This window comes from Nematostella vectensis, chromosome 10 (assembly GCF_932526225.1).
Source record: "Nematostella vectensis chromosome 10, jaNemVect1.1, whole genome shotgun sequence".
NCBI lineage: Eukaryota > Metazoa > Cnidaria > Anthozoa > Actiniaria > Edwardsiidae > Nematostella > Nematostella vectensis.
Genome location: NC_064043.1, coordinates 12093537 through 12115329, shown reverse-complemented (window position 1 = coordinate 12115329; position 21793 = coordinate 12093537). Strand labels below are relative to the sequence as shown.

Genomic DNA, 21793 nt, shown 5'->3' with positions numbered 1-21793 from the left:
CTCGCAGCCCCCCTCTCACGTTTTTAAAAGTCCTCTTCTATTCTTATTTTACTTTCTCGGAAATGCTGGGTCATTATAGGGTGTATTGATCACACGCAAACGAACACAGGTTATGTAAACCGCCTTCTTTAGAATATCAGTTTAGAATATCGCGACAGTTGCGATCATCAAATGGTCCGTGCGAGCACAAGAAAATGTTGCAGCGAGTCCCCTTAGCCAGGGGGGGGGAGGGGGTCTTCAAGGTAAAAGTGATAGGGATGCTCGTCGGAAAATTCGAAAAATACCCCTAAAAATATTGCACGACCAAAAAATGTTACCCTAAACAATACATCAGAAGCCTTGAAAATACCTTTTTTTTTTTCGGATACCCCCTTAAAAAATACCTGAGGCCCGATTTTGACCCCTAAAAAAATACAACGAGCGCTAGAAGGCGCCAAACCCCGAGCCGTTCTGGACTCGTCACACTAGTCGATACTTGGGCTCAACGCCGCCTAGCGTGACAAGTCCAGAACGGCTGCGATGGAGGCTAGGACGCGGATGGAGTCTGTTGTATGTATTAATAAAACAGAGACAGAGAAATCCGCAAAAAAATGGCCCCCGGTACTATTAGTTTCCAGCGGAAAAAGTAATTGGTGAGTATCACACCGGGAAGCCAATTTGTGGGTTTTACTTTACTTGTCTATACTCAAATGCAAACGTGAAGTTTAAAGTCGTTTCATTTGCAAGTATCAGCAAATTAACCACAAATATGTACTTCTCATCAGGTGTATCCTTCATTCGAGAATGTCTTTTAATTCTTACCTAAAGCACTTAAAACGATAGCCCTCAAGACCAATAAACTGAATATGACTCTATAATAACAAGGCGGCGAGCGTCATCTCATGCAGGGAAAAAGCTGGCATTCCTAATGGGTTGTACAGTAATTTGGGCGCTCTTTGTGATTGGATCGTACACAATAGTATTGTTCTAGTACGGAGAGCAGGTGAAATGGAGGGATTGTCTGCTGTGAATATTCATCGCCTCTGTGATCGCCAGTATATGGGTTTGGCACTAGAAATGAGAAATTTCTCGCTTAGTGTGTTCCATTATTCTCATTTCCTGTCGGAGCTAGTCACCAGTTTTAAACGGGGCCCTGGGAAAACTGGCACACATCCGATCTAGGAATATTTGTTTGAACGGTTTTTAAATTTGGCACGAGAATTCTTCGGGGCAAGTTGAAGAAACGTGACAACCGACTCGGGCGGGCCTCGAGCTTTTAAACGACGCGGATTGACATTTTTTGAAGGTAAAAATGGAGCTTTGGCAAAAATTGAAAAACACTAACCCAATTGCTGTGGGAATAAGGAATGCTCACGAGAGATACAAAGAGGAGCATGCAAGCAAGCAAACAACCACAAATGGCTCGAAGGAGGACATCTTAAAAACGAAATCACCAGAGTCTAGAAAATTAACAAAAACCCTGCTGATAATAGATTCTGCGGACCATGACTGGTGAGTGAGCTGTCTATATTTCCGTTTTTAATACTAGTTCAGTTTATTTTTCATTATTTGACTTGCAAATTCCCTGATCGTATGAGCAACTACTACATTTTGTATTATCGACATATCGAGATTTCGATCAAAGATCGCGCGTTTTTCCGATTGACACTGTTCATTCAAACCACACATCAGTGAAGTAAGTGATCATGGTGGCACTTCGCATATACCCGGGAGCTGTCATAGCGAATCAATATCGACATTTTCTCTTAAAATACCCATAGAAACGCATAATTTTATCTGCTTAGACTTTGTAGACTTCCTGTGGCCAGTCTTATCACCAAAATATTTACACTTCAAAGTATTTCACCGGCTACTGCCTGGGGTCTATTGTTTTATAAGCGCATTTGCTACAAACTTGGAGAAGCAGATTATATGCTCACATGAAAATATGCGTTTTTCCTCAACGCTACACATTAGCACTTTGGCATTTATGAATCTATTCCATCTTAACACACCAGAAAGTGACATTTTGCATTATTTTATTCATAATATTCTAAGTTTTATTTAATAAGCTGTGCTTATTTAGATCCAGCTTAAATGTTTGAATATTCTTATCACAATTTCACAGGTCTAAGATTTTCAAAGGGAGAAACCTACATAATGGATCATACGGAATAAGAGTTGAACAGGTAAAAAAGAAGAATTAAATTATGATTCTATATGTCGAACTAAAGCAGACAGTGCGCCGCTTCTAGCCTCGAGACATTTCACAGATATCTTTTTCTTTTTTTTTTATATAAAAGTACATTCAGAAATTTTATGGAACATTTTATGGTTTTCAGATTTTGTTTGATGATATCTTTTTTCATAGATCTAGAGCTTCTTGCCCAATTTTAATGAACAAAAAAGGTTATTTTTCTTATTAGTGGAATTACGCGGCAGTGAAAGCCCTTGTATTACACATCCATTATACATAATAGGTATTTCATTCGCATACAATTTTAAGACTTTACGCAAACTAGTGTATTTTTCGGGCTTGTTTTTGCCACAAAACCTCGCCTTGTTTTGGTGTTGTACATATTATTTCATAATTTGTTCAATAATTAATGAGCCCACATCCAACTTAGCATACCATATTACGCCCACTAAAACAATTATTCGTATAATCATTAGAAAATAACAATATCTTTTCTTTTCTTTTTTAATCTCGTCCTCCCCTTTCACTTCTAAACGACATTAAAAATCCCCTTTCTGGAACAATTTTTGTCAGATTTCCACTCCCACCAAGAATAGTCGAGCGCCACGAGTCTCCTAGTTTAGCCCCTTGTAGTTGGCGGCTACAAAAATTAAGAGACTAAAGGCGAAAACGATTTTTTTCGTCTTTCTAAGTTTCGTCTGGGGACTGGCTTTTTTAAAACAGCTAGTAACGTTGCCGCCAGAATCGGATGATATCTACAAAAACGTGTAGGGCGCAATAGTTTTTTTCTCATATTTTAGCCGCTTGTAGTTGGCGGCTATAACAATTAAAAGACTAAAGGCGAAAACGAATTTTTTCGTCTTTCTAAGTTTCGTCTGGGTACTGGCTTTCTCAAAACAGTTAGTAGCGTTGCCGCCAGAATCGGGTGATATCTACAAAAACGTGTAGGGCGCAATGGTTTTCTATAAAGAAAAAAATACCGCCGTAATTTATTAGAAAAGTCAATTGCGGTTGATGAGAAAAATTTCTCAAACGATACGTATATTAAACTTGGCATGTTTATCGAGCTTAAAAGTATTGGAAGATAAAGTTCTAACGAGCTTGGCGGCGTGAATGCGACCTTCTTCGCTCTTTAAAGGCCATTTATCCCCATTACGAGTTTTTGGTCAAACTCTCCTGAGAATATGCCTTTCGTATGAATATTTTAGAACTACTCGTTCAATATTCAAATTGTAGATCTGTTAATAAGCATAAAAAATACTTTTCCCATCGTCGAGCTTGGACAAACGAATGCCGAGGTGTCAGACTATAGATTTTGATGCGCCCTGCCCCTTTTGTACCATAGTCCTTTGCCTGTGGTAGAAGCCTTTGCAAGCGATAGACCTTACTCAGGGTGGCATATTCAAACCAGATTTTAAGCCCTGAGTATTTACCAAAATAATGCAGTAAATAAGTGAAATTCGCAGCATCCCACAATTTGTAGTAATTTCAGTTTTCTTTAAAATGATTTTCTATCTACTTTTCCGCAATTGCTGCGTCTTGGCTATCAAAAACTGTGTCAGTTCTTATTGAAGGATCGTCAAACTATCCCTTTTTCCCTCCTCGTCAGCAAATCCGTGGTACGCGCCTACGATAGCTCCCGATAACTAAAAACTGTTTATGTGATTATCTTTGGAGACTGTAGCTATCAGGACTCGATTGTGTTTTACCCCCTGCCCTCCCTTCTAAGGACAAGCTTGTGTTTTCATTACTCCAATCCGATTACCCACTCTAAGCCTTTGGCTGAATCTTTATTGAATCTTTAGGCGGAATTCGCGGACATCAATCTTGCATCATACTCGGACAGCGGTACCATGGTGGACATCCAGGTGTTCCGAGAAGGCACAGTTGTGGTTAGGTGAGATGAGGGAAGCGGGCGGGCGGGTATTCAGGGAGGGGGGGGGGGGGGGGGGGCAGAGAGTCGTCAGGTGGGGGGAGGGGGGACGGGATGCGATGATAACCACGAGTGCTCGCTTATTCTCAAATTCTCGAGAAGTTATCCGTGCTTTGCGAGCTTGCAAGCACAGGACTATTCATTATTTAAACTTTATTACCCGAATTTCTTAAAATGGTGCGAATATTGGAAAAAGTGTCACTTGTCTATTTGGTACCTTATTGGTGTAATTCGAAAAATATATATTCTAAAAAGAATTATTTTTAAGCCATACCTGTCTTTCTCTTATGCACTAAAAATATCATGCTGCTTTTTGTTTATATTTTCATTATCCACACTTATTCCACCCTTGTGGATGTCACTGTACTCATGTTTATTTTTATTTTTTTATCATAGTATATGACATGATTATCTGATGTTTTGCAGATCATAATGCACGTTCTCTTTTATGGTGTAGCATGTCTCAATGGCCAAATTGTGGTTGAGGAGCCTCAGTTTAAGGATAAATTATTGTGGGTTTTTTTTAGATCATTTCGTCCAGACTTCGTGCTCGTCAGACAAAGCATCCGTGGAATCGGACCAAGGGAGGACTATCGCCATATTCTGCTCGGTCTTCAGTTTGGTAACGTGCCAAGCGTCAACTCGCTAGAGTCAATATACAATTTCGCAGAGAAGCCATGGGTGGTAAGTAAAGCTATATTTTTTTTAAGGGGCGTAGGGGGAGGTAGACTAAACACCGTGGGGGAGGGCGGGAGTAGACACCCGAAAGTCTATATACATCTTCGCAGAGAAGCCATGGGTGGTAAGTGAAGCTGTAATATTTTTCAAGGGGCTTAGGGGAGAGGTAGACTAAACACCGTGGGGGAGGGCGGGAGTAGACACCCGAAAGTCTATATACATCTTCGCGAAGAAATTATGGGTGGTGTGTGACTTCAATCCTTTAAGGGAGTGGGGGAGTCGTTTTCCTAGAGTCTATATACAACTTTACGGCGAAACCATGGATGGGTGGTAATTGAAGCTACAGCCCTTGGAAGGGAGGGAGGGGGTGGTTGTTCTTTATTCCGGGGAGGGGGGGGAGGCTGAACCCACAAGAGCCTAGTACGACTTTGCTGAGAAAGCTATGGGCGATGAGCTTAGCCATCCCGTAAAAGAAGGGATTACGGCATGTGCCAGAATATATTCTTTTTATTTTACAACACCTTTTTGTATGTTCAATTTTTCTATGCAAGTCCTTCTGGCACTAATGATTATCGAACGACGTCTGCTTATGTGTTATCTTTTTCTAACAGTTCTCACAGCTGATACAAATAAAGAAAAGACTCGGGAAAGAGGAGTTCCCTCTCATTGAACAGGCCTACTATCCTAATCATAAGGAAATGGTGAGTCATCGTGCCAGGATCACTATTTCTTATGGATGCGTTCGTAAAATAGACATAACGACAACAGCGATTTTTCAACAAGGCGTCGCTAAAGTATCCGCATGGTTTCTTTTGTGCTTGTACTTTACGTATTGACGTTATTGAGATGCAATTTCATATGTTTATAAAAAGACCGTCTACATTTTTTTATTATATTTTGTATTTGCACCCTTAGGCTTGCCTTTGTATATAAGAGTAAGGGTAGAAAGACTTATTTTCCTACCGCTTGTTGCCTGATACAAAAGTTTTATCAACCCGTCTGATATCATATGCAGAACTGAAAGCGTTTGTTGCTCGCAGATCGTTGTCTTCTTGATAGAATATCAAAAGCAACGCGAGTTTCATAACTCCAGAACACCTTGGAAACAAAGGTTCTCACGGCGTTGCGCATGCTCAGATACCCAGCGGTCTTAGCTCTCTCCTGTGACCGGAATGTCATAACATGGACAACAGATTTAACTTTTAAGCTAAGTTAGGTTAAAACTAAGTTTATATACCATTGCGCAAAGCTGAATGCGCAATGTGTGTCCTAGCCCCTTAAATATATTTGATAACACTTTAAAGTCAATTAGATCAGTACAGTTCACAATCCGATACTCTGTTAAGGAATCCTGGATATGCACTTCCGATACAAAAGATTCGTGTTCCACGAGCACTTCTTCCCATCTTTGCTAAGTTCACAGTACTGATACCTGTGCCTGCAGGTATTCTTCAAGCGTCCAGAGGATACATCCAGCGCGCATGCGTATGGGTCCTTCAAGCTACCGCAGCCCATGCCGTAACACTGTGTTACTTTACACTCACAACTTCGTGCAAATTTCCGCGCGAAGCCCGACCGCAATTTCTTCGTGATTCTTCCCCATTCCTTCCAGAAGTCACAATAAGCGACGTTCAATTTCTTTCTATAAATAGACCCGACCATTATATAGGTCTTAAACTTCCTGAATCTAACACTGCAAGAACTTGCTTTTGACGGGGTATAAATTTTGATTTTAAGCAGTCGTCCCCGAGTGCCATATGTATCGAGTTTCCCCGTAGCGTTAACTGCGTACTTCCCTTTGTAGAACTTTGTAATGCGCACCGTGTAGACTTGCTTGACGAAAAACGCGACCGGCACTCCTTTAGGGTAATTCTCGGGCAGTTCCTCTTTGGGTCCGTCAATGACTTTCACACGGATTGCTGTAGGGATAAATATATATTCAGTGATCAAGTTATTTATGGCTTTACTTTGGATTGATAAATTGCAGATATTGTAGAAGATAGTCTGCTTGGTAAACAACCGAATCAACCGTGAATGACGGGCCCGGCCTCCCTGTGTATACCAATTATTTAGTCGGCAAAAAATGCCTCATGAATTTAGATGTCCTATATTTGAAAAAAATATAAATTCAAACTGCGATTCTTAGACCCGTATACGCTATTTTTCCACGAAATTTTTATACGAAAAGGTCTACCACGATTTTATTCCCAAAAAATGTTCACACAAAGACTTTGTATGAATATTATGCGTGGAACACGCAATTATCCTTTGCTTGTCATTGACCTACTTCACTCGCCACTATGGGGTATAGAGTCATCCTTTTCCGCGCCCCATATCGTGTACTTTTTGAGCACATATTTCCGTCTTATGTTTTCTAAGACAATAATTGACTTGTAGAGGATAACCCTTTAGCTCACCTATAGGCGGCTTCAAGCACTCTGCTATGTTTATTTTACACAAACGTAAGTGCACGCATAACTTGTACGTCGTTGGTGGCCAGTTGAACTTATAGTAATAGTCTGAAAATGCCCCCGGCCTAAATGCAATAAGCTTGTTGAGGGTTTCTGTCGTGAAAATCTTCTAAAGGACCTTGTTTACGCCGAATTTAGTCACGTAAAACAGACAATGCTCTCGTAAGCAGTGAGCAAACACCCTCGGGAAAAGGGAAATGTTGTCCGTTAGATTTCCTCAGGTGCCTAGTTTGGATGGAGGTAGTAGACGCGCATACTCTATCCCCCCTCCCCCCCCCCCCCCCCGAAAATGATATATATATATATATATCATTCAAAACCAGATCAGTCAGGCCCGTAGCCAGGATTTTGAGCGGGAGGGGGGGGGGGGGGGGTCGTTTACCCATTTAGCGGACCATTTTTTTCTTAGTTAGCTCGCAGTTTCCTCGATTGTAGCGGTCCTTCCAGTCGGGAAGAGGGGTCCTTGCGAATCCTCCGAGCCCCCCATCCCCCCCCCTCCTCTGACTACGGGCCTGAATATATTAGTTTTGCATGTGATATCTATGCCCCCTCCATCATAGCTACGCGCCTTTGATTAATTAGTTTCCTTCGGCGAACACAATGCGGCAATAAATTATTAGCACTTCTTCCACCAATCACCTCTCACGTTAGCTACATCGACCCAAATGCACCATGGGATGATATCATTACGCATGAGGAAAAACGTGCAGCCAATGAAACCAGACCCAGCACAAAGAAAATAACAATCACCTGATTATTGCCACCACATATTATTGTCATCACTATCTATACCATATTCATACATATTCATATTCATACATCTCCGCCACCATCGTTGCCATCATCATCATCACGCCCATAACCAACCATAACCCTGCAATATGATGCAAGTCACAAATCTAGACCGTAATAACCCCCCAAAGCCCTCGCTCTTTCCATGGCCGACACTCTGCTACCAGCCCCACATCATCATTACTACCATCGTCATCACGATCTGTCCCCTAACACTCTCTAAACCATGTTCTTGCCATTTGACGCAATTCAGAAATCTACACCGAAATAATCCCCACAAACTCTCGCTCTTTCCATAGCCACCACTGCCACCACAACCACCATCATAATCATTATTGCCATCATCGTCATCACGGCCACCCCGTAACACAATCTAAACCATGCCCTTGCCATATGAAGCAATTCAGTAATCTACACCGTTGATAACACCGCAAAACCGTCGCCATCAACATATGACCGTGACTCTGAACACCTTCCCAACTGCTTCCCAGCCAGACTGCCTTTAGCGTTCTGCAGGCTTTCGCCCAATCCTGCTGAGATCATAATGCAAGTTATGGACGCCGAGTGGTGTGTGCGGCAGATGTTTGGAAAACACCTCACGACAATTAGGAGGCAACCCGAGCAACAACAAACAAAACAGCCACTGAAAAACATTAATAAGCAATTACATAGATTTTTGGAGGTTGATTATGAGTTTGCTGAAAGCATGTTTCTGAACTTAATTCTTGCTAATCCCCAATTGGTGACTTGACCGACACCCATTTTGTCCCTGTGGGGAGCGGTTCGCACGGCATTCTACACGTAATTCATAGGCGGGAATTCTACTCGGGGAGTGCTTCTCTAAACTAATCATAATCAATTCTAAGTAACAAATTAATCTAACGCCTTGTCAAATTTCACAAAGAAAGGGGGTTAAAGAAACAACTTCGTGCTTTGCAGAAAACGGGTAGCGACTCCCAGAAAGAAAATCAAAAGATCATTAAAAAACGTGACTTTTCTAATGGCTCCTACTTCCCCCGCAACAGGAGTTACGACTTCAGATAACAGTGGAACCCTCTGGACGCGGTTATGAAACCTAAGTCAACCTTTTGAGTGGTAAACACTTTTAGGAGTTATCCACAAGTCTTTTGAGATGCTTACTCGAAGGTCAATGCAATCACGCATGAGTTTTTACCGAACAAGGATGACAAATGCTAAGAAGATTTCCATGAAAAAATTAAGAATATGATATATGCATTTTTTTTTTGAGAAAGCTTAAACATAGTTCATTAAATTTTTGCCATGGAGTTCAAAACTTTATTAATACACAAAATAAGTGCAATAACGCTTTCCATTTACATAAAGGTTGATCGACAAATAGAGTTATTGTTTCTGGTGACCCTAGATGTTTGTTCAACTAAAAACCCACTCATCTGTGCATAAAGGCAAAAGCAAATCACTAATGAATACCTGAAAGGCATTATGACCGTTTTCCTGTAGTTGTTATTTTTGTGGTATTTCAAAAAATATGGATTAAAAGTTTTAATGCACGTGTTTAAACAAAACGTAAATAACTTTATTAAGAATGCAAAAAAGTACCGATCTATCACACCGGTTTGTGTGATAGATATTCTAAAGCGCAGCCTAGCTCTTAGGAAAACTTCCATAAAGCATAGTTCATCGTTTAATTCTGCTATTTTACTTACCGAAATCCGCTCTGCAAAACTGCTCTTGGGGGTGTGAAGGCATACAAGAACACTCGAACGACCGCTTCACAAAACCCACAACTAATACTACTAGCAAAAATGTATTCATCGTGTGCTCGTACAGGATTTCTGTGTTGTCCAAGTGCCTGCTCCTTGCACAGCACGCAGTGTTCGCTGAAAGTGTACGACGTTTATACCCGCGCCCGGCTATAAATAGCCTTGTAACACGATCTTTGTGTCAGCGGTATGTATGCGCGCGTAGCTTTGTTTCCGTTTTGCGGTGTCAATGACCGCATGGGGTGGCAAGTCGCGTCGACCTTTACGCGTTAATTATACGTTGACGGGCCATCTATCTTCTACTAAGGGTGATAATCAAAACCGCACGAGCCGACAGTTAGAGAATCGACTATGAGCGCGATGTGACTCGCACGTAATGTCTTTTAGCCATAACGACGGGTCCAAACCATCTTGCAGGTCTCACTTATTGTTAATATTCTCAGTGTTTCATTCTTTTGTTATGTTTGTTTGAGAAAGTTTAATGTAGCTTTCGGATGTGTACGATGGATGGAAATATACATTTTTTGGTCACTGTTGTTGCCTATCGAGATAACTCTCTTTTTGTGGGGTAACATTTTCAGAGCTATGGCTCGCTTTAAAACCACAAACAAATATTGTTACTGGGGAGATTACTATTTTGCTTGGAAAATAATATATAAAAAACGGATGGAGGATGCATGCTTACTAAGTATTTCAATCATGTTAGAAAATATTTACATTTGATTAGACGAATAGGAAACAATTCAATGAACGATAAACGTCGGCATGCATCTGCGGCCCAATCTAGCAATCTGTCTTAGATATGCTTGTGATATGGACGGATGGGTTAGGCGCGTATGTTGCATTCTTCTTTAGGCTGTATAGCGCAAAGATTATCAGTGTGTAAATGGGCGGAGGTGAGCCAAGGAATGTCTTCAAACAAGGCACGCGGTGATAGCATGCGGTTTTCCTGTGATTACTGTTTGTATTTCTGGGTTTGTATCAAGCCTCTTGACAGAGATCTTCGTCTCTTTATAAATGCAGGGCGAATTATATTCGCCTTCTAGCATTTTCATCATGCACCCTAGGGTTAAAACCGTCCTATCGGCTTGCGAGAGTAAATGCATGCGATCATGAAACATTCTACTCGGTTTATTTGAGCTTTTGACATACCCTGCAAGCTGAGCTTTCTTCCTGTTTGTTTCTATCAGTTCATTTATCCGCGTCGCGTCTCTTTAGCGCTGCTAGCAAGGTATGGCAACATTTGTAAAGAGCTACGTTTTCCCTAAAAGAAGGTATTTGCACATTCAAATTTCCACACCATTTTGTGTGTGTTCTAGAATTAGGTGTATTGTGAATTAGGTAAATTGTTTTCTTTGTGCGCCATTTTCTATATTTGTGACCCATCACACATTACGCACCAAACTCATCTTTCATGCACCATGCGCTTATTAAACATTACGTCATTCCCGTGAATTAGAGCCATATGGTAGCTGGTTCAAGAAGGATCAACCATACTTAAATAACTACCCTTCTATTTCAATGATATTTTTTATCTATCTCCTTTTAAAGGCAATATTTTGGGCGCATCTAGTGCGCCTCTAGAATTCTTCGTATGGGCCACACTAATGTAGTGGCAACTTTATTATTCTTTCATTGCGCCAGGCAGATTAGAGAAACATAAAGGTGCGGGATTCTATCGGCAACATCTCTTTTCAAATGGTTCACGAAAACATCGCACGCACATGACGTTGTGTATCACAGATGTGAAACCTAATTTCTCCATTGAACTCTGTATCATATAAATACTGGATAGCATGTATAATTGCATTATTGAGAACTTCCCTCTTAATCGAAACCAAATCACAGCTTAATCCCAACATTAAATTCACTTTAATTGAATAATGGGCAATCAAAACACTCTGCGATGTTTTGTCAAACAAGGCGAGCATCTAAGCCAGGATACGGCACTTTACTCGATATCCGGGAAACGATACCACTATGGTGGGAGATCACTCGATGGCTGACATTTTTCCACTCGAGACTCTATTTGATTATTCGGTAATAAGGAATATTGAGTATTTTAATTAAAGGATTAGAAGATAACAGTAACCATGCAATTGCGGGCGGAACCCACTTGTCATTAAAAATACAATTCATTATTAGTCTGCGTCGCACGAGGAACCTACAAAGGATAAGAAGGCGATAACAGTAATGCGATACTTTCATCTTTACTGTATACGTACATACAGCCACCTTTATCTTTGTCACGCAATGCATTTAGACTCGCCTTGATCCTGTCACGCAATGCATTTAGACTCGCCTTGATCTTTGTCACGCAATGCACTTAGACTCGCCTTGATCCTGTCACGCAATGCATTTAGACTCGCCTTGATCCTGTCACGTAATGCAGTTCGACTTGCGTTGATCCTGTCATGTAATGCAGTCAGACTTGCCTTGATCCTGTTACGTAATGCAATTAGGCGCGCCTTGATTCTTTTAATGTGGACTTTAAAAGCACACTAGCATACACACATTGGCACCAGTCGGGCCAAGACGGGACGCTAGCACAGTCTATTACCCGTGCAGTTCGGCAACCATGGACAGCTGTTTCGTCCTTGTTAGGACTCGTCAGCATGGCATAGCCGGTTTGCCTCAGTTAAACTTCATCGGCAAAAAAAACTGCAGGGCGACTTCGACTCGAACGAAATACTTTAAACCACAGCTCAGATCCATGTGGGATCTAGAGCTGCGACCGGGCTAGCGTGATGCCAATTGTGCGGATCACGCATGCGACCTTTGCTAGTCTAAAACTCCGTCGGATAGCCAAACTATCCTTGCGAGTATGTATACATAAATGTGAACTTTAGAAGCACACTAGCATACACACATTGGCACCAGTCGGGCCAAGACGGGACGCTAGCACAGTCTATTACCCGTGCAGTTCGGCAACCATGGACAGCTGTTTCGTCCTTGTTAGGACTCGTCAGCATGGCATAGCCGGTGCTTTCAAAGTCCTTGATTCTTTCACGCAATGCAGTTAGACTCGCCTTGATCCTGTCACGCAATGCAGTTAGACTTGCCTTGATCCTGTCACGTAATCCAGTAAGACTTGCCTTGACCTGTCACGTAATGCACTAATCGCTTGGATCCTGTCACGCAATGCACTTAGACTCGCCTTGATCCTGTCACGCAATGCATTTAGACTCGCATTGAGCTCTGTCACGCAATGCTCTTACACTCGCCTTGATCCTGTCACGCAAATCTCTCAGACTCGCCTTGATATCTGTCACGCAATGCACTAAGACTCGCCTTGATCCTGTCACGTAATGCACTTAGACTCGCCTTGATCCTGTCACGTAATGCACTTAGACTCGCCTTGATCCTGTCACGTAATGCACTTAGACTCGCCTTGATCCTGTCACGCAATGCTCGTTTGTCTCTCCAAGAGCTCCATTCAAACCAGCCTTTTGCTCAACAGGACTCGCCTGCTTAAATATTTCTTATATACATGTGATCACGCCGTAGCTACGGAAGCAGTAGCTATGGTAACACTTGCTCATTTGTCTCGTTAGCTGATCACGCCGCGATTCCCGGTGGTCGTCAAGGTCGGTCACGCTAACTCAGGCTACGGCAAGGTGTGCGCGCAGAACCACCGCACCTTCCAGGACATCGCAAGCATCGTCGCGTTAACGGACACGTACGCCACTACAGAACCCTTCGTCGCGGGCAAGTGCGACATCAGGATACAGAAAATAGGAGATCATTTGCGCGCGTTCAAGTGAGTGAAGAAATTAGCGGGTCCTTTTCGCGCGTTCAAGTAAGCAAAAAATAGGGGATCATTTGCGCGCGTTTAAATGAGCAAAAAAATAGGAACTTTAAAAGCACACTAGCATACACACATTGGCACCAGTCGGGCCAAGACGGGACGCTAGCACAGTCTATTACCCGTGCAGTCCGGGTATGCCATGCTGACGAGTCCTAATAAGGACGAAACAGCTGTCCATGGTTGCCGAACTGCACGGGTAATAGACTTTGCTAGCGTCCCGTCTTGGCCCGACTGGTGCCAATGTGTGTATGCTAGTGTGCTTCTAAAGTCCACATTTATGTATACATACTCGCAAGGATAGTTTGGCTATCCGACGGAGTTTTAGACTAGCAAAGGTCGCATGCGTGATCCGCACAATTGGCATCACGCTAGCCCGGTCGCAGCTCTAGATCCCACATGGATCTGAGCTGTGGTTTAAAGCACTTCGTTCGAGTCGAAGTCGCCCTGCAGTTTTTTTTGCCGATGAAGTTTAACTGAGGCAAACCGGCTATGCCATGCTGACGAGTCCTAATAAGGACGAAACAGCTGTCCATGGTTGCCGAACTGCACGGGTAATAGACTGTGCTAGCGTCCCGTCTTGGCCCGACTGGTGCCAATGTGTGTATACTAGTGTGCTTCTAAAGTCCACAAAAAAATAGGGGATCATTTGCGCGCGTTCAAATAAGCGAAAAATATGGGATCATTTGCGCGCGTTCAAATGAGCAAAAAAAATAGGGGATCATTTGCGCGCGTTCAAATAAGCGAAAAATAGAGGATCATTTGCGCGCGTTCAAATAAGTGAAAAATAGGGGATCATTTGTGCGCGTTCAAATAAGCGAAAAATAGGGGATCATTTGCGCGCGTTCAAGTGAGCAAAAAAATAGGGGATCATTTGCGCGCGTTCAAATAAGCGAAAAATAGAGGATCATTTGCGCGCGTTCAAATAAGCGAAAAGTAGGGGATCATTTGCGCGCGTTCAAATAAGCGAAAAATAGGGGATCATTTGCGCGCGTTCAAATAAGCGAAAAGTAGGGGATCATTTGCGCGCGTTCAAATAAGCGAAAAATAGGGGATCATTTGCGCGCGTTCAAGTGAGTGAAAAAAAGGGATCATTTGCGCGCGTTCAAATAAGCGAAAAGTAGAGGATCATTTGCGCGCGTTCAAGTAAGTGAAAAATAGGGGATCATTTGCGCGCGTTTAAGTAAGTGAAAAATAGGGGATCATTTGGCCGCGTTCAAATAAGCGAAAAATAGGGGATCATTTGCGCGCGTTCAAATAAGCGAAAAATAGGGGGTCATTTGCGCGCGTTCAAATAAGCGAAAAATAGGGGATCATTTGTGCGCGTTCAAATGAGCGAAAAATAGAGGATCATTTGTGCGCGTTCAAATGAGCAAAAAATAGGGGATCATTTGCGCGCGTTCAAGTGAGTGAAAAATAGGGGATCATTTGCGCGCGTTCAAGTGAGTGAAGAAATTAGCGGGTCAATTGCGCGCGTTCAAGAAAGCGAAGAAATAAGGGGTCGGTTGCGCGCGTTTAAATACGTGAAGAGAATTAGGGTATCGTTTGCGAGAGATCAAGTGAGTGAGATACTGCAAAGGCATAAAAACAATCCCTTTTTGCTTTTTCGGAGGTGGTTAGATTTTTATCAGAGAACTCCCCCCCTCCCCCTTCCCGGGAAAATTAGGTCCACTTTTTTGGATTTGGCACCCCCCCCCCCCCCCCCTCCCAAGAAAAATTATGGGTACGGGCCTGTTTCCTTTGTGCTTTTGAACCGAAATAGTCGTGCTTACAGCGCCCTGAATTGTCCAGAGCAATTCAGTCTTGGGCTGCATCCTTCGGATAATAAGTCGGCATTATTTCTCCGCTTCCCTTTTCCGTATATTCCCCTCTTGTATTCACCTCACCGTTTTCCCCTCCCGTTATTCATCTCTCGTATTCACCTTCAGTATTTTTGCTAATAGCCTTCCGGTTGCTCACAGGCGGACATCAATTTCTGACAATTGGAAGACGAACACGGGCTCTGCGGTGCTTGAACAGATCGAGATCACAGATAGGTGAGGAGGCACGAAAAAATCTCGTAAACCACTATTGTAAGTATATTCTAAAACCCTCAAACATATCTTCTTTCCTAATGTTTTCTTATAGAGGATGTAAATTCCTTTTACTTTTTTCAGATACAAATTATGGGCAGAGGAGTGTTCTAAGTTGTTTGGTGGGCTCGATATTATGTGCGTTGAGGCAATCCTCGGAAAAGACAAGAAAGAATACATCATTGAGGTGCCCGAGCCACACGCGCGCCATACACGCGGAAGTCACACGCAACACGCGATATCAATTACACTTCACGCTCGTATGATACGGTCGCGCGAACCCATTATGTAAAAGTAATCCTCGGAAAAGAAAAAAAGGATACATCATTGAGGTACGCAAAGCACGTCAAACCACAAGCGCGGACGTCACCCGCAACACGCGATATCACTCACACTTCACGCGCGTATGATACGGAACATGCGAGCTCATCGTGTGCGTAGCGGCAATCTCTAGTACTACAACAAGAAATAAAATATCATCGAGGATTACGTGCCACACGCGCGCATCACACGTGACACGCAACGCGCGACTTTGTCAGTCCCCACCCTCTTTGTAGACATCCACCCTTTACGTTTGAACTTTCGTGCTAATTGTTAAATAATTGCTACCTATTAACACCTTTCGGTCGTAGAACTGCGATTTGGCAACTGCCATTCGCCGTTCGCACTGACTATAGGTGTATATCAATCAACCATAACGGGCCTAAAAATCGTGGACGGGTGCCACTGCATATTTGTTGTCCACGTTTACAGTATCGTACAACACCCTGAGAAATACTGACACTAAATTCGATATAGAAATTTACTCTTAAACAATGATTATGTTCCAAGGTGACGGACACCGCCATGCGTCTGTTTAACGATACCGTGGACGAGGATCAACAACGAATCGCTGACCTCGTGATCCAGAAAATGGAGGCTCATTATCCTCCTACTATCCAGGCCACATCACCGACGAAGGCCGCCCTGTCAGGTGAGAACGTGAAGGGACTAGGGGAGAGCTAGGATAGGCAATAGTCGGTAGAGTGTGGTAGTACATCTCCTACTCCAATGTCTTTTTCTTCTCCTCTATCAAACACATGTTTGTTGTCCTCCATCTAAATGGTCTATGGGAGACCAGGGCGAGCACACATGTTGTAATAAAAAACGAGTGTTTCTCGGGCCTACTCTAAATGGCTGCCTTAAAAAAATAATAATAAAACATACAAAGGAAAACAAGAATCCCTGTGAACTGTGGATTCAGATACCATTGAGCGGCCAAAAAATCAAGAAAATGATGGAAGGGGACATTCAAATATGACATGCAGTCTCCTTCAAGGCAAAGACCGGCAAATAACTACTGGCGCTGTAATCTGTGGTTAGAAATGATTGCCTTTAATTCAAACACGTCGTATGTACTCCCTTATAATTCAAAACCCAATATATTTATATATAGCTTCAGTATCGTATAGTTATGTGTGCTTTCAGGCCCGTAGCCAGAATTTTGTGCTGGGGGGGGGGGGGGGAGAGGAGGATTTGTTTACCCACAAAGCGGACCATTTTCTCTTAAGTAGCTCGTCCTACCTCGTACTGGTTCTTGATTTTCCTTAATTAGATAGGACCTTCCAGTCGAGTAGAGGGTTCTTCCGAATCACCCCCCCCCCCCTCCCCGGCTACGGGCCTGCTCTTCCTATTTGTATGTTGTATTTCCTAGGAGCTATCAGAATCGCATGGTAATGTGTGATCTTCCTTAAGGTATATTGTATTTCCCAGGAGCCTTCAGTATCGCTGGCAGTCCCGGAGCACCAGCCGCCTCGGCCGCGGCTTCAGACAAGTCAAACGTGGACGAGAAGACAAAGAACGGCGCATTTAGTGGCATAATAGACTAGTGCGACAGAGCAAAAAAATGGCATGAAATTTTCCAATTTTCAATATATAAGCCCAAGATTACTCATACAAGGAGTTCCTCTGACCAAAAGCTTTCAAATTTCAAATTTTAAAGAAATTTAGAAGATATGAAATTTAGATATTAGCGAGCAAAGTTGGCTTAATTTCCGATCAGAGCCCGGAAAATATATAAGCTCAAGATTACTCATACAAGGAGTTCCTCTGACCAAAAGCTTTCAAATTTCAAATTTTAAAGAAATTTAGAACATATGAAATTTAGATATTAGCGAGCAAAGTTGGCTTAATTTCCGATCAGAGCCCGACTTAAAAACGAGGAGAATTCATCCTTTGAACATTTGAAAATTGCATATCAAGCCTCTTATCTCGAAGACGAATCCATTAGAAAAAAAACAGGGGCGTAGTCAGGGTGCTGGCCCTGGGGTCCGCCCCCCCCCCCCCCCCCCTCCCCGTTCAAGCAGCCAAAAATACAGTAAATGTATGAGACATTATCTAAAATACAGGAGAAAATGTCTTGAAAGGGCCTTTTGGGCCCCCTCCTGTTAAAAATCCTGGCTACGCCGCTAAAACTCTTTTTGATATGTTGGTTAAAATAAACATAAGGAACCTCTATGTAAAACTTCAAGCTTACTGAAGTTAACCAGACCTTATTTTGGACAAACTTGCCATTTTTTTGCTCTGTCGACTAGCGCAAATATAGGATAACTAGTATGGAGTAGGGCCAGCCAAGTAATGTATAGAAAAAAATATACTCGGTTGCCCAGGGCGTCGCGGTCAACGTAGCATGGCGAGACAACCCCCTCCCCCCCTCTACCGCCTTGTCCCGCCTCGTTCTCGCGCAGTTCGGCCTCGTTTTCGCGCCTTGTTCGCTGACCGCGACGCCCTGGGCTCTCGAGGCTGTAACGTCCTCAGTAAACAGTATTTACGGAAGGTAAAGGTATCGAAAGCGATAAACGGTAACGGCTTGTAAGGAAATACGCCATGGCGTACAATACACCTACAAATAGAAGAATACCATGCCCCACATCGTATTGCCGCACACTAGAAAACTCCTGGTCACTCAAAATACCGCTTTTGGAAGTCACCAAGCAAGGAAAGCATGGTGCTTATAACAACCCTTACTATGGACAGGGTTGGGGTTAGAGTAGAGGCTATGCAGGATTGAAATTCAGGCGCATAGAGCTCTCCGTTAAAGAAAATTAAATTCAGTGAACACTCCAGATAGAAAAGCTCAAGCCCCTTTTTTATAAGGCAAAGGACCGGCGAATAACTGCTGGCGCTGTAATCTGTGGTTAGAAATGAGTACCTTTTCAAACACGTCGTGGTGTACTCCCTTGTAATTCAAAACCCAAGTACATATATGAGGAAGCCTCAGTTTTGTTCCAGTGGTTTTTATCCATGCTTCCCCTTTGTCTTCTTTCATATAATCCCATCTCCTTATATGCGAAGATGTATTAATGTCAACAAAAACGATAATAACAAAATATATAATAAATAAAGTTACATAAGTCAATAATAGTTAATAATATTTCGCTTGCTTTCTTAAAAGCGTTAAGACCGGCTGCCCTTGCAGTTAGCTCCGGCCGACAGTTCCAATCCCTGATGGTCCGCAATTTTTTGTGATACTGTTCTTGAAGGTTGCACTTTGTAGCTTTGGCTATTCATATGCCTGCTAGTTCTATCCATCGGCGGGAATGTTGACAGGCCATCAGTGACAACAAGGCCACGGTTAATCAGGAGCCTGCTCTCTTCGGATTTCTAGTATAGATCAGCCCAGATAATTGAGCATCTCACTCACACTTGTTGTTCTGTCGTAGCGATAAAGCGCAAACCTTGCTGCGCGACGTTGTACCATCTCTATTCTTTTGATGTTTGTCTTTGTGAATGGGTCCCATACAGTACACGCATACTCGACTCGAGGGATGGACGAACTAGAGCGTAGTAAGCCGACGTCTTTAGCTCGGGGGAGCCTATTCTCAGGTTACGCCGAAGGAAATCGAGGGTGCTGTTTGCTTTGTTACAAATGTTGTTTATATGCGTATTCCACCTTAAGTCAGATGTTAGGGTGACCCCGAGGTATTTTGCCGAGTCGACAGCACACAGGGCTTTGCCGTGAACAGTATAGCCATGGAGTGTAGGTTTTTGCTTGCGTCCAACTCTTAAGATCTTACATTAAGCGGGGTAAAACTCCATGCTCTATTGTTTCTCCCACATGGCTAATTTGTCTTGGCCTGTTGCAATGTTAAGGCATTACATGCGGGCTAGTCGCATAGTCGCCAAGCCGGTTCACGACCAGCGGCGTAGCCAGAATTTTTAACAGGAGGGGGCCCAAAAGGTCCTTTCGAGGCATTTTCTCATGTATTTTAGATAATGTCTCATACATTTACTGTATTTTTGGCCCCGGGCCCCCTGGGCCACCACCCTGGCTACGCCCCTGACGACAACCTTTTGTCAAACGACTGTATTTACGGGAGGTACGCAATTAACACAAGACGCAAATAAAAGCGAAAAACGGTAACGGCTTGTAAGGAAATACGCCATGGCGTATACCGTAGTCCTACAAATATGGGAAAAAAATAGAAGAATACCATGCCCCACATCGCATTGCCGCACATTCCAGATAAAAAGCTCAATACGCTCTTTATTGATATTACAAATATTATCAAATGTATGCGGAATCCCGGGTTTCCAATTCTGTCATTCGACATAAACATTCGACAGTAGCTCATGGATGTCATAACTATTCTCAAATTTGAGACGAATTTGAGAAGAATAAATAAAGAAACCAAAAAATTTTTTTAAAGAAGTCACAAAAAAAGAAATGAAATAAATAACAAATGAGAAATGGATATATGAAGGATATGAATATATAATTTCTTTGTTTTTACTATTACCTTATTACACTTAATTTTCGCGACGTCAAAATTTCGAGATTTTGAGATGGCGATATTTCGCGACACTTTATTTTCGCGATTTTCCTATTTTCGTAAAAACCTGATCACTTTATTTTCGCGATTTTGGGATTATAAAATCAAGCAAAACAAGTGGAATTAAAATGTGCTGTATTCATCAAACAGACACAATATGTAACCAAAAAATGCGTTGGCTTAATTTTTTTTTTCATAAAAATCTATAAATACAAGTCCAACTCAACCCCTTACCGTACTATTTGTACATTAGATGACTAAATAGACAAGGTGTTTCCGTAAAGCTTATTAAACGGCCAATATTCCCCCAAAGGTTTCTTGTGTACTTACTTAATTTTCGTGCATCCTAATTTTCGCGACGCTTAATTTTCGCGTCACTTTATCTTCGCGAATCTTTCAAAATCGCGATATTAACGTGACGCGAAATTGTCGCGTTTAGCTAGTGATTTCAAAGTTTAACGACAAATATACAAAAACAAAGTAAAAAATTGAAAAGTTTTTACTTTGTATACAAAAACAAAGTAAATAATTGAAAACTAGAAAACCGTGAAACGAATTTTCCCGAATTCTCATAGTACTAATAACTGTGGTAGTGACCAGCTCGAAAGCTCCCCGCTCCTTTGGCCACTACTCACAACAAAATAATATTTTATTAATCTTTTCTATTCTGCAAACTACACTATGAAAAAAATTGATTGACTGACTGACTGATCGATCGATTGATTGAATCAATTTTGTCCTATAAAACAAACACCTAGAGGTGGAAAAAGGAGACGACCAAAAAATTTTCATTTATTGTTGAAGAATTGTCAAATATTAATTATTTGAAGAATTGTCAAATATTATTTTTAATATGAAATTCCTGCCGCAACACCCCCCCCCCCCAGGCCCCGCGCCTGTGTGACCTCCGAGTGCTATTTCCGCCTAATTTGCATTTGAATTTGACTATACCTGTGGAGTGAGACGATGCGATGTGTCTTGCTCATAAGAATTGTATTTATCAAGTATTGAATATAAAGGATGGGTGTGGATGTATATTCCCCTTTTAGAGCCTATTCATTTCAGAGTTCACAGCCAATCTACTCCCCTTGTATACAATATCCAATAAATAAAGCTCTATAAAGAAATTTAATCATCGATGAGGTGATTTGGCCACGATATCGCACGAGTCGCGCAGCGAAGAAGCGCGTAAAATTTGACTATAGGATTCTACTCAAAATTATTCTATAAATTATATAAATAAAATTTGAAAGATATTGCGTGATAAAAAGTCATGTCTCTTTTGTATAAGACAACAAATAAAGTCTCAAAAG

General features: G+C 42.2%; 2 protein-coding genes across 3 annotated transcripts; one reads left to right on the top strand and one right to left on the bottom strand.

Annotated features, from left to right (window-relative positions):
• Positions 1-956: 956 nt before the first annotated feature.
• On the top strand, positions 957-17649 carry LOC5511182 (synapsin-2). Of its 2 annotated transcripts, XM_048733654.1 has the most exons (10): positions 970-1491; positions 2108-2168; positions 3982-4073; positions 4637-4793; positions 5399-5488; positions 13347-13552; positions 15559-15633; positions 15754-15856; positions 16501-16642; positions 17422-17649. In XM_048733654.1, exons 1-10 carry the CDS (start codon positions 1292-1294, stop codon positions 17535-17537), a joined length of 1242 nt encoding a protein of 413 aa, XP_048589611.1. In that variant the 5' UTR covers positions 970-1291; the 3' UTR covers positions 17538-17649. The 2 variants fall into 2 exon arrangements, with proteins under 2 accessions (XP_048589612.1, XP_048589611.1); XM_048733655.1 differs by lacking the exon at positions 17422-17649 and having other exon boundaries at positions 957-1491; positions 15754-16001; positions 16501-16632.
• LOC116617605 (tissue inhibitor of metalloproteinase) lies at positions 5660-9914 on the bottom strand. Its single transcript, XM_032380466.2, has 2 exons — positions 9736-9914; positions 5660-6706 (listed from the first exon to the last, which is right to left on the bottom strand). Exons 1-2 carry the CDS (start codon positions 9842-9844, stop codon positions 6129-6131), a joined length of 687 nt encoding a protein of 228 aa, XP_032236357.2. The 5' UTR covers positions 9845-9914; the 3' UTR covers positions 5660-6128.
• Positions 17650-21793: the final 4144 nt, after the last annotated feature.

Excerpts from the sequence above, each read along its gene's own strand:
- LOC116617605 (XM_032380466.2), bottom strand. The coding sequence starts at position 9,844 with ATGAATACATTTTTGCTAGTAGTATTAGTTGTGGGTTTTGTGAAGCGG. Across the intron at positions 6,707-9,735 it reads GTTTTGCAGAGCGGATTTCG|CAATCCGTGTGAAAGTCATT; the intron begins GTAAGTAAAATA and ends TTATCCCTACAG.
- LOC5511182 (XM_048733654.1), top strand. The coding sequence starts at position 1,292 with ATGGAGCTTTGGCAAAAATTGAAAAACACTAACCCAATTGCTGTGGGA. Across the intron at positions 1,492-2,107 it reads GATTCTGCGGACCATGACTG|GTCTAAGATTTTCAAAGGGA; the intron begins GTGAGTGAGCTG and ends ACAATTTCACAG. Across the intron at positions 4,074-4,636 it reads GAAGGCACAGTTGTGGTTAG|ATCATTTCGTCCAGACTTCG; the intron begins GTGAGATGAGGG and ends GGTTTTTTTTAG.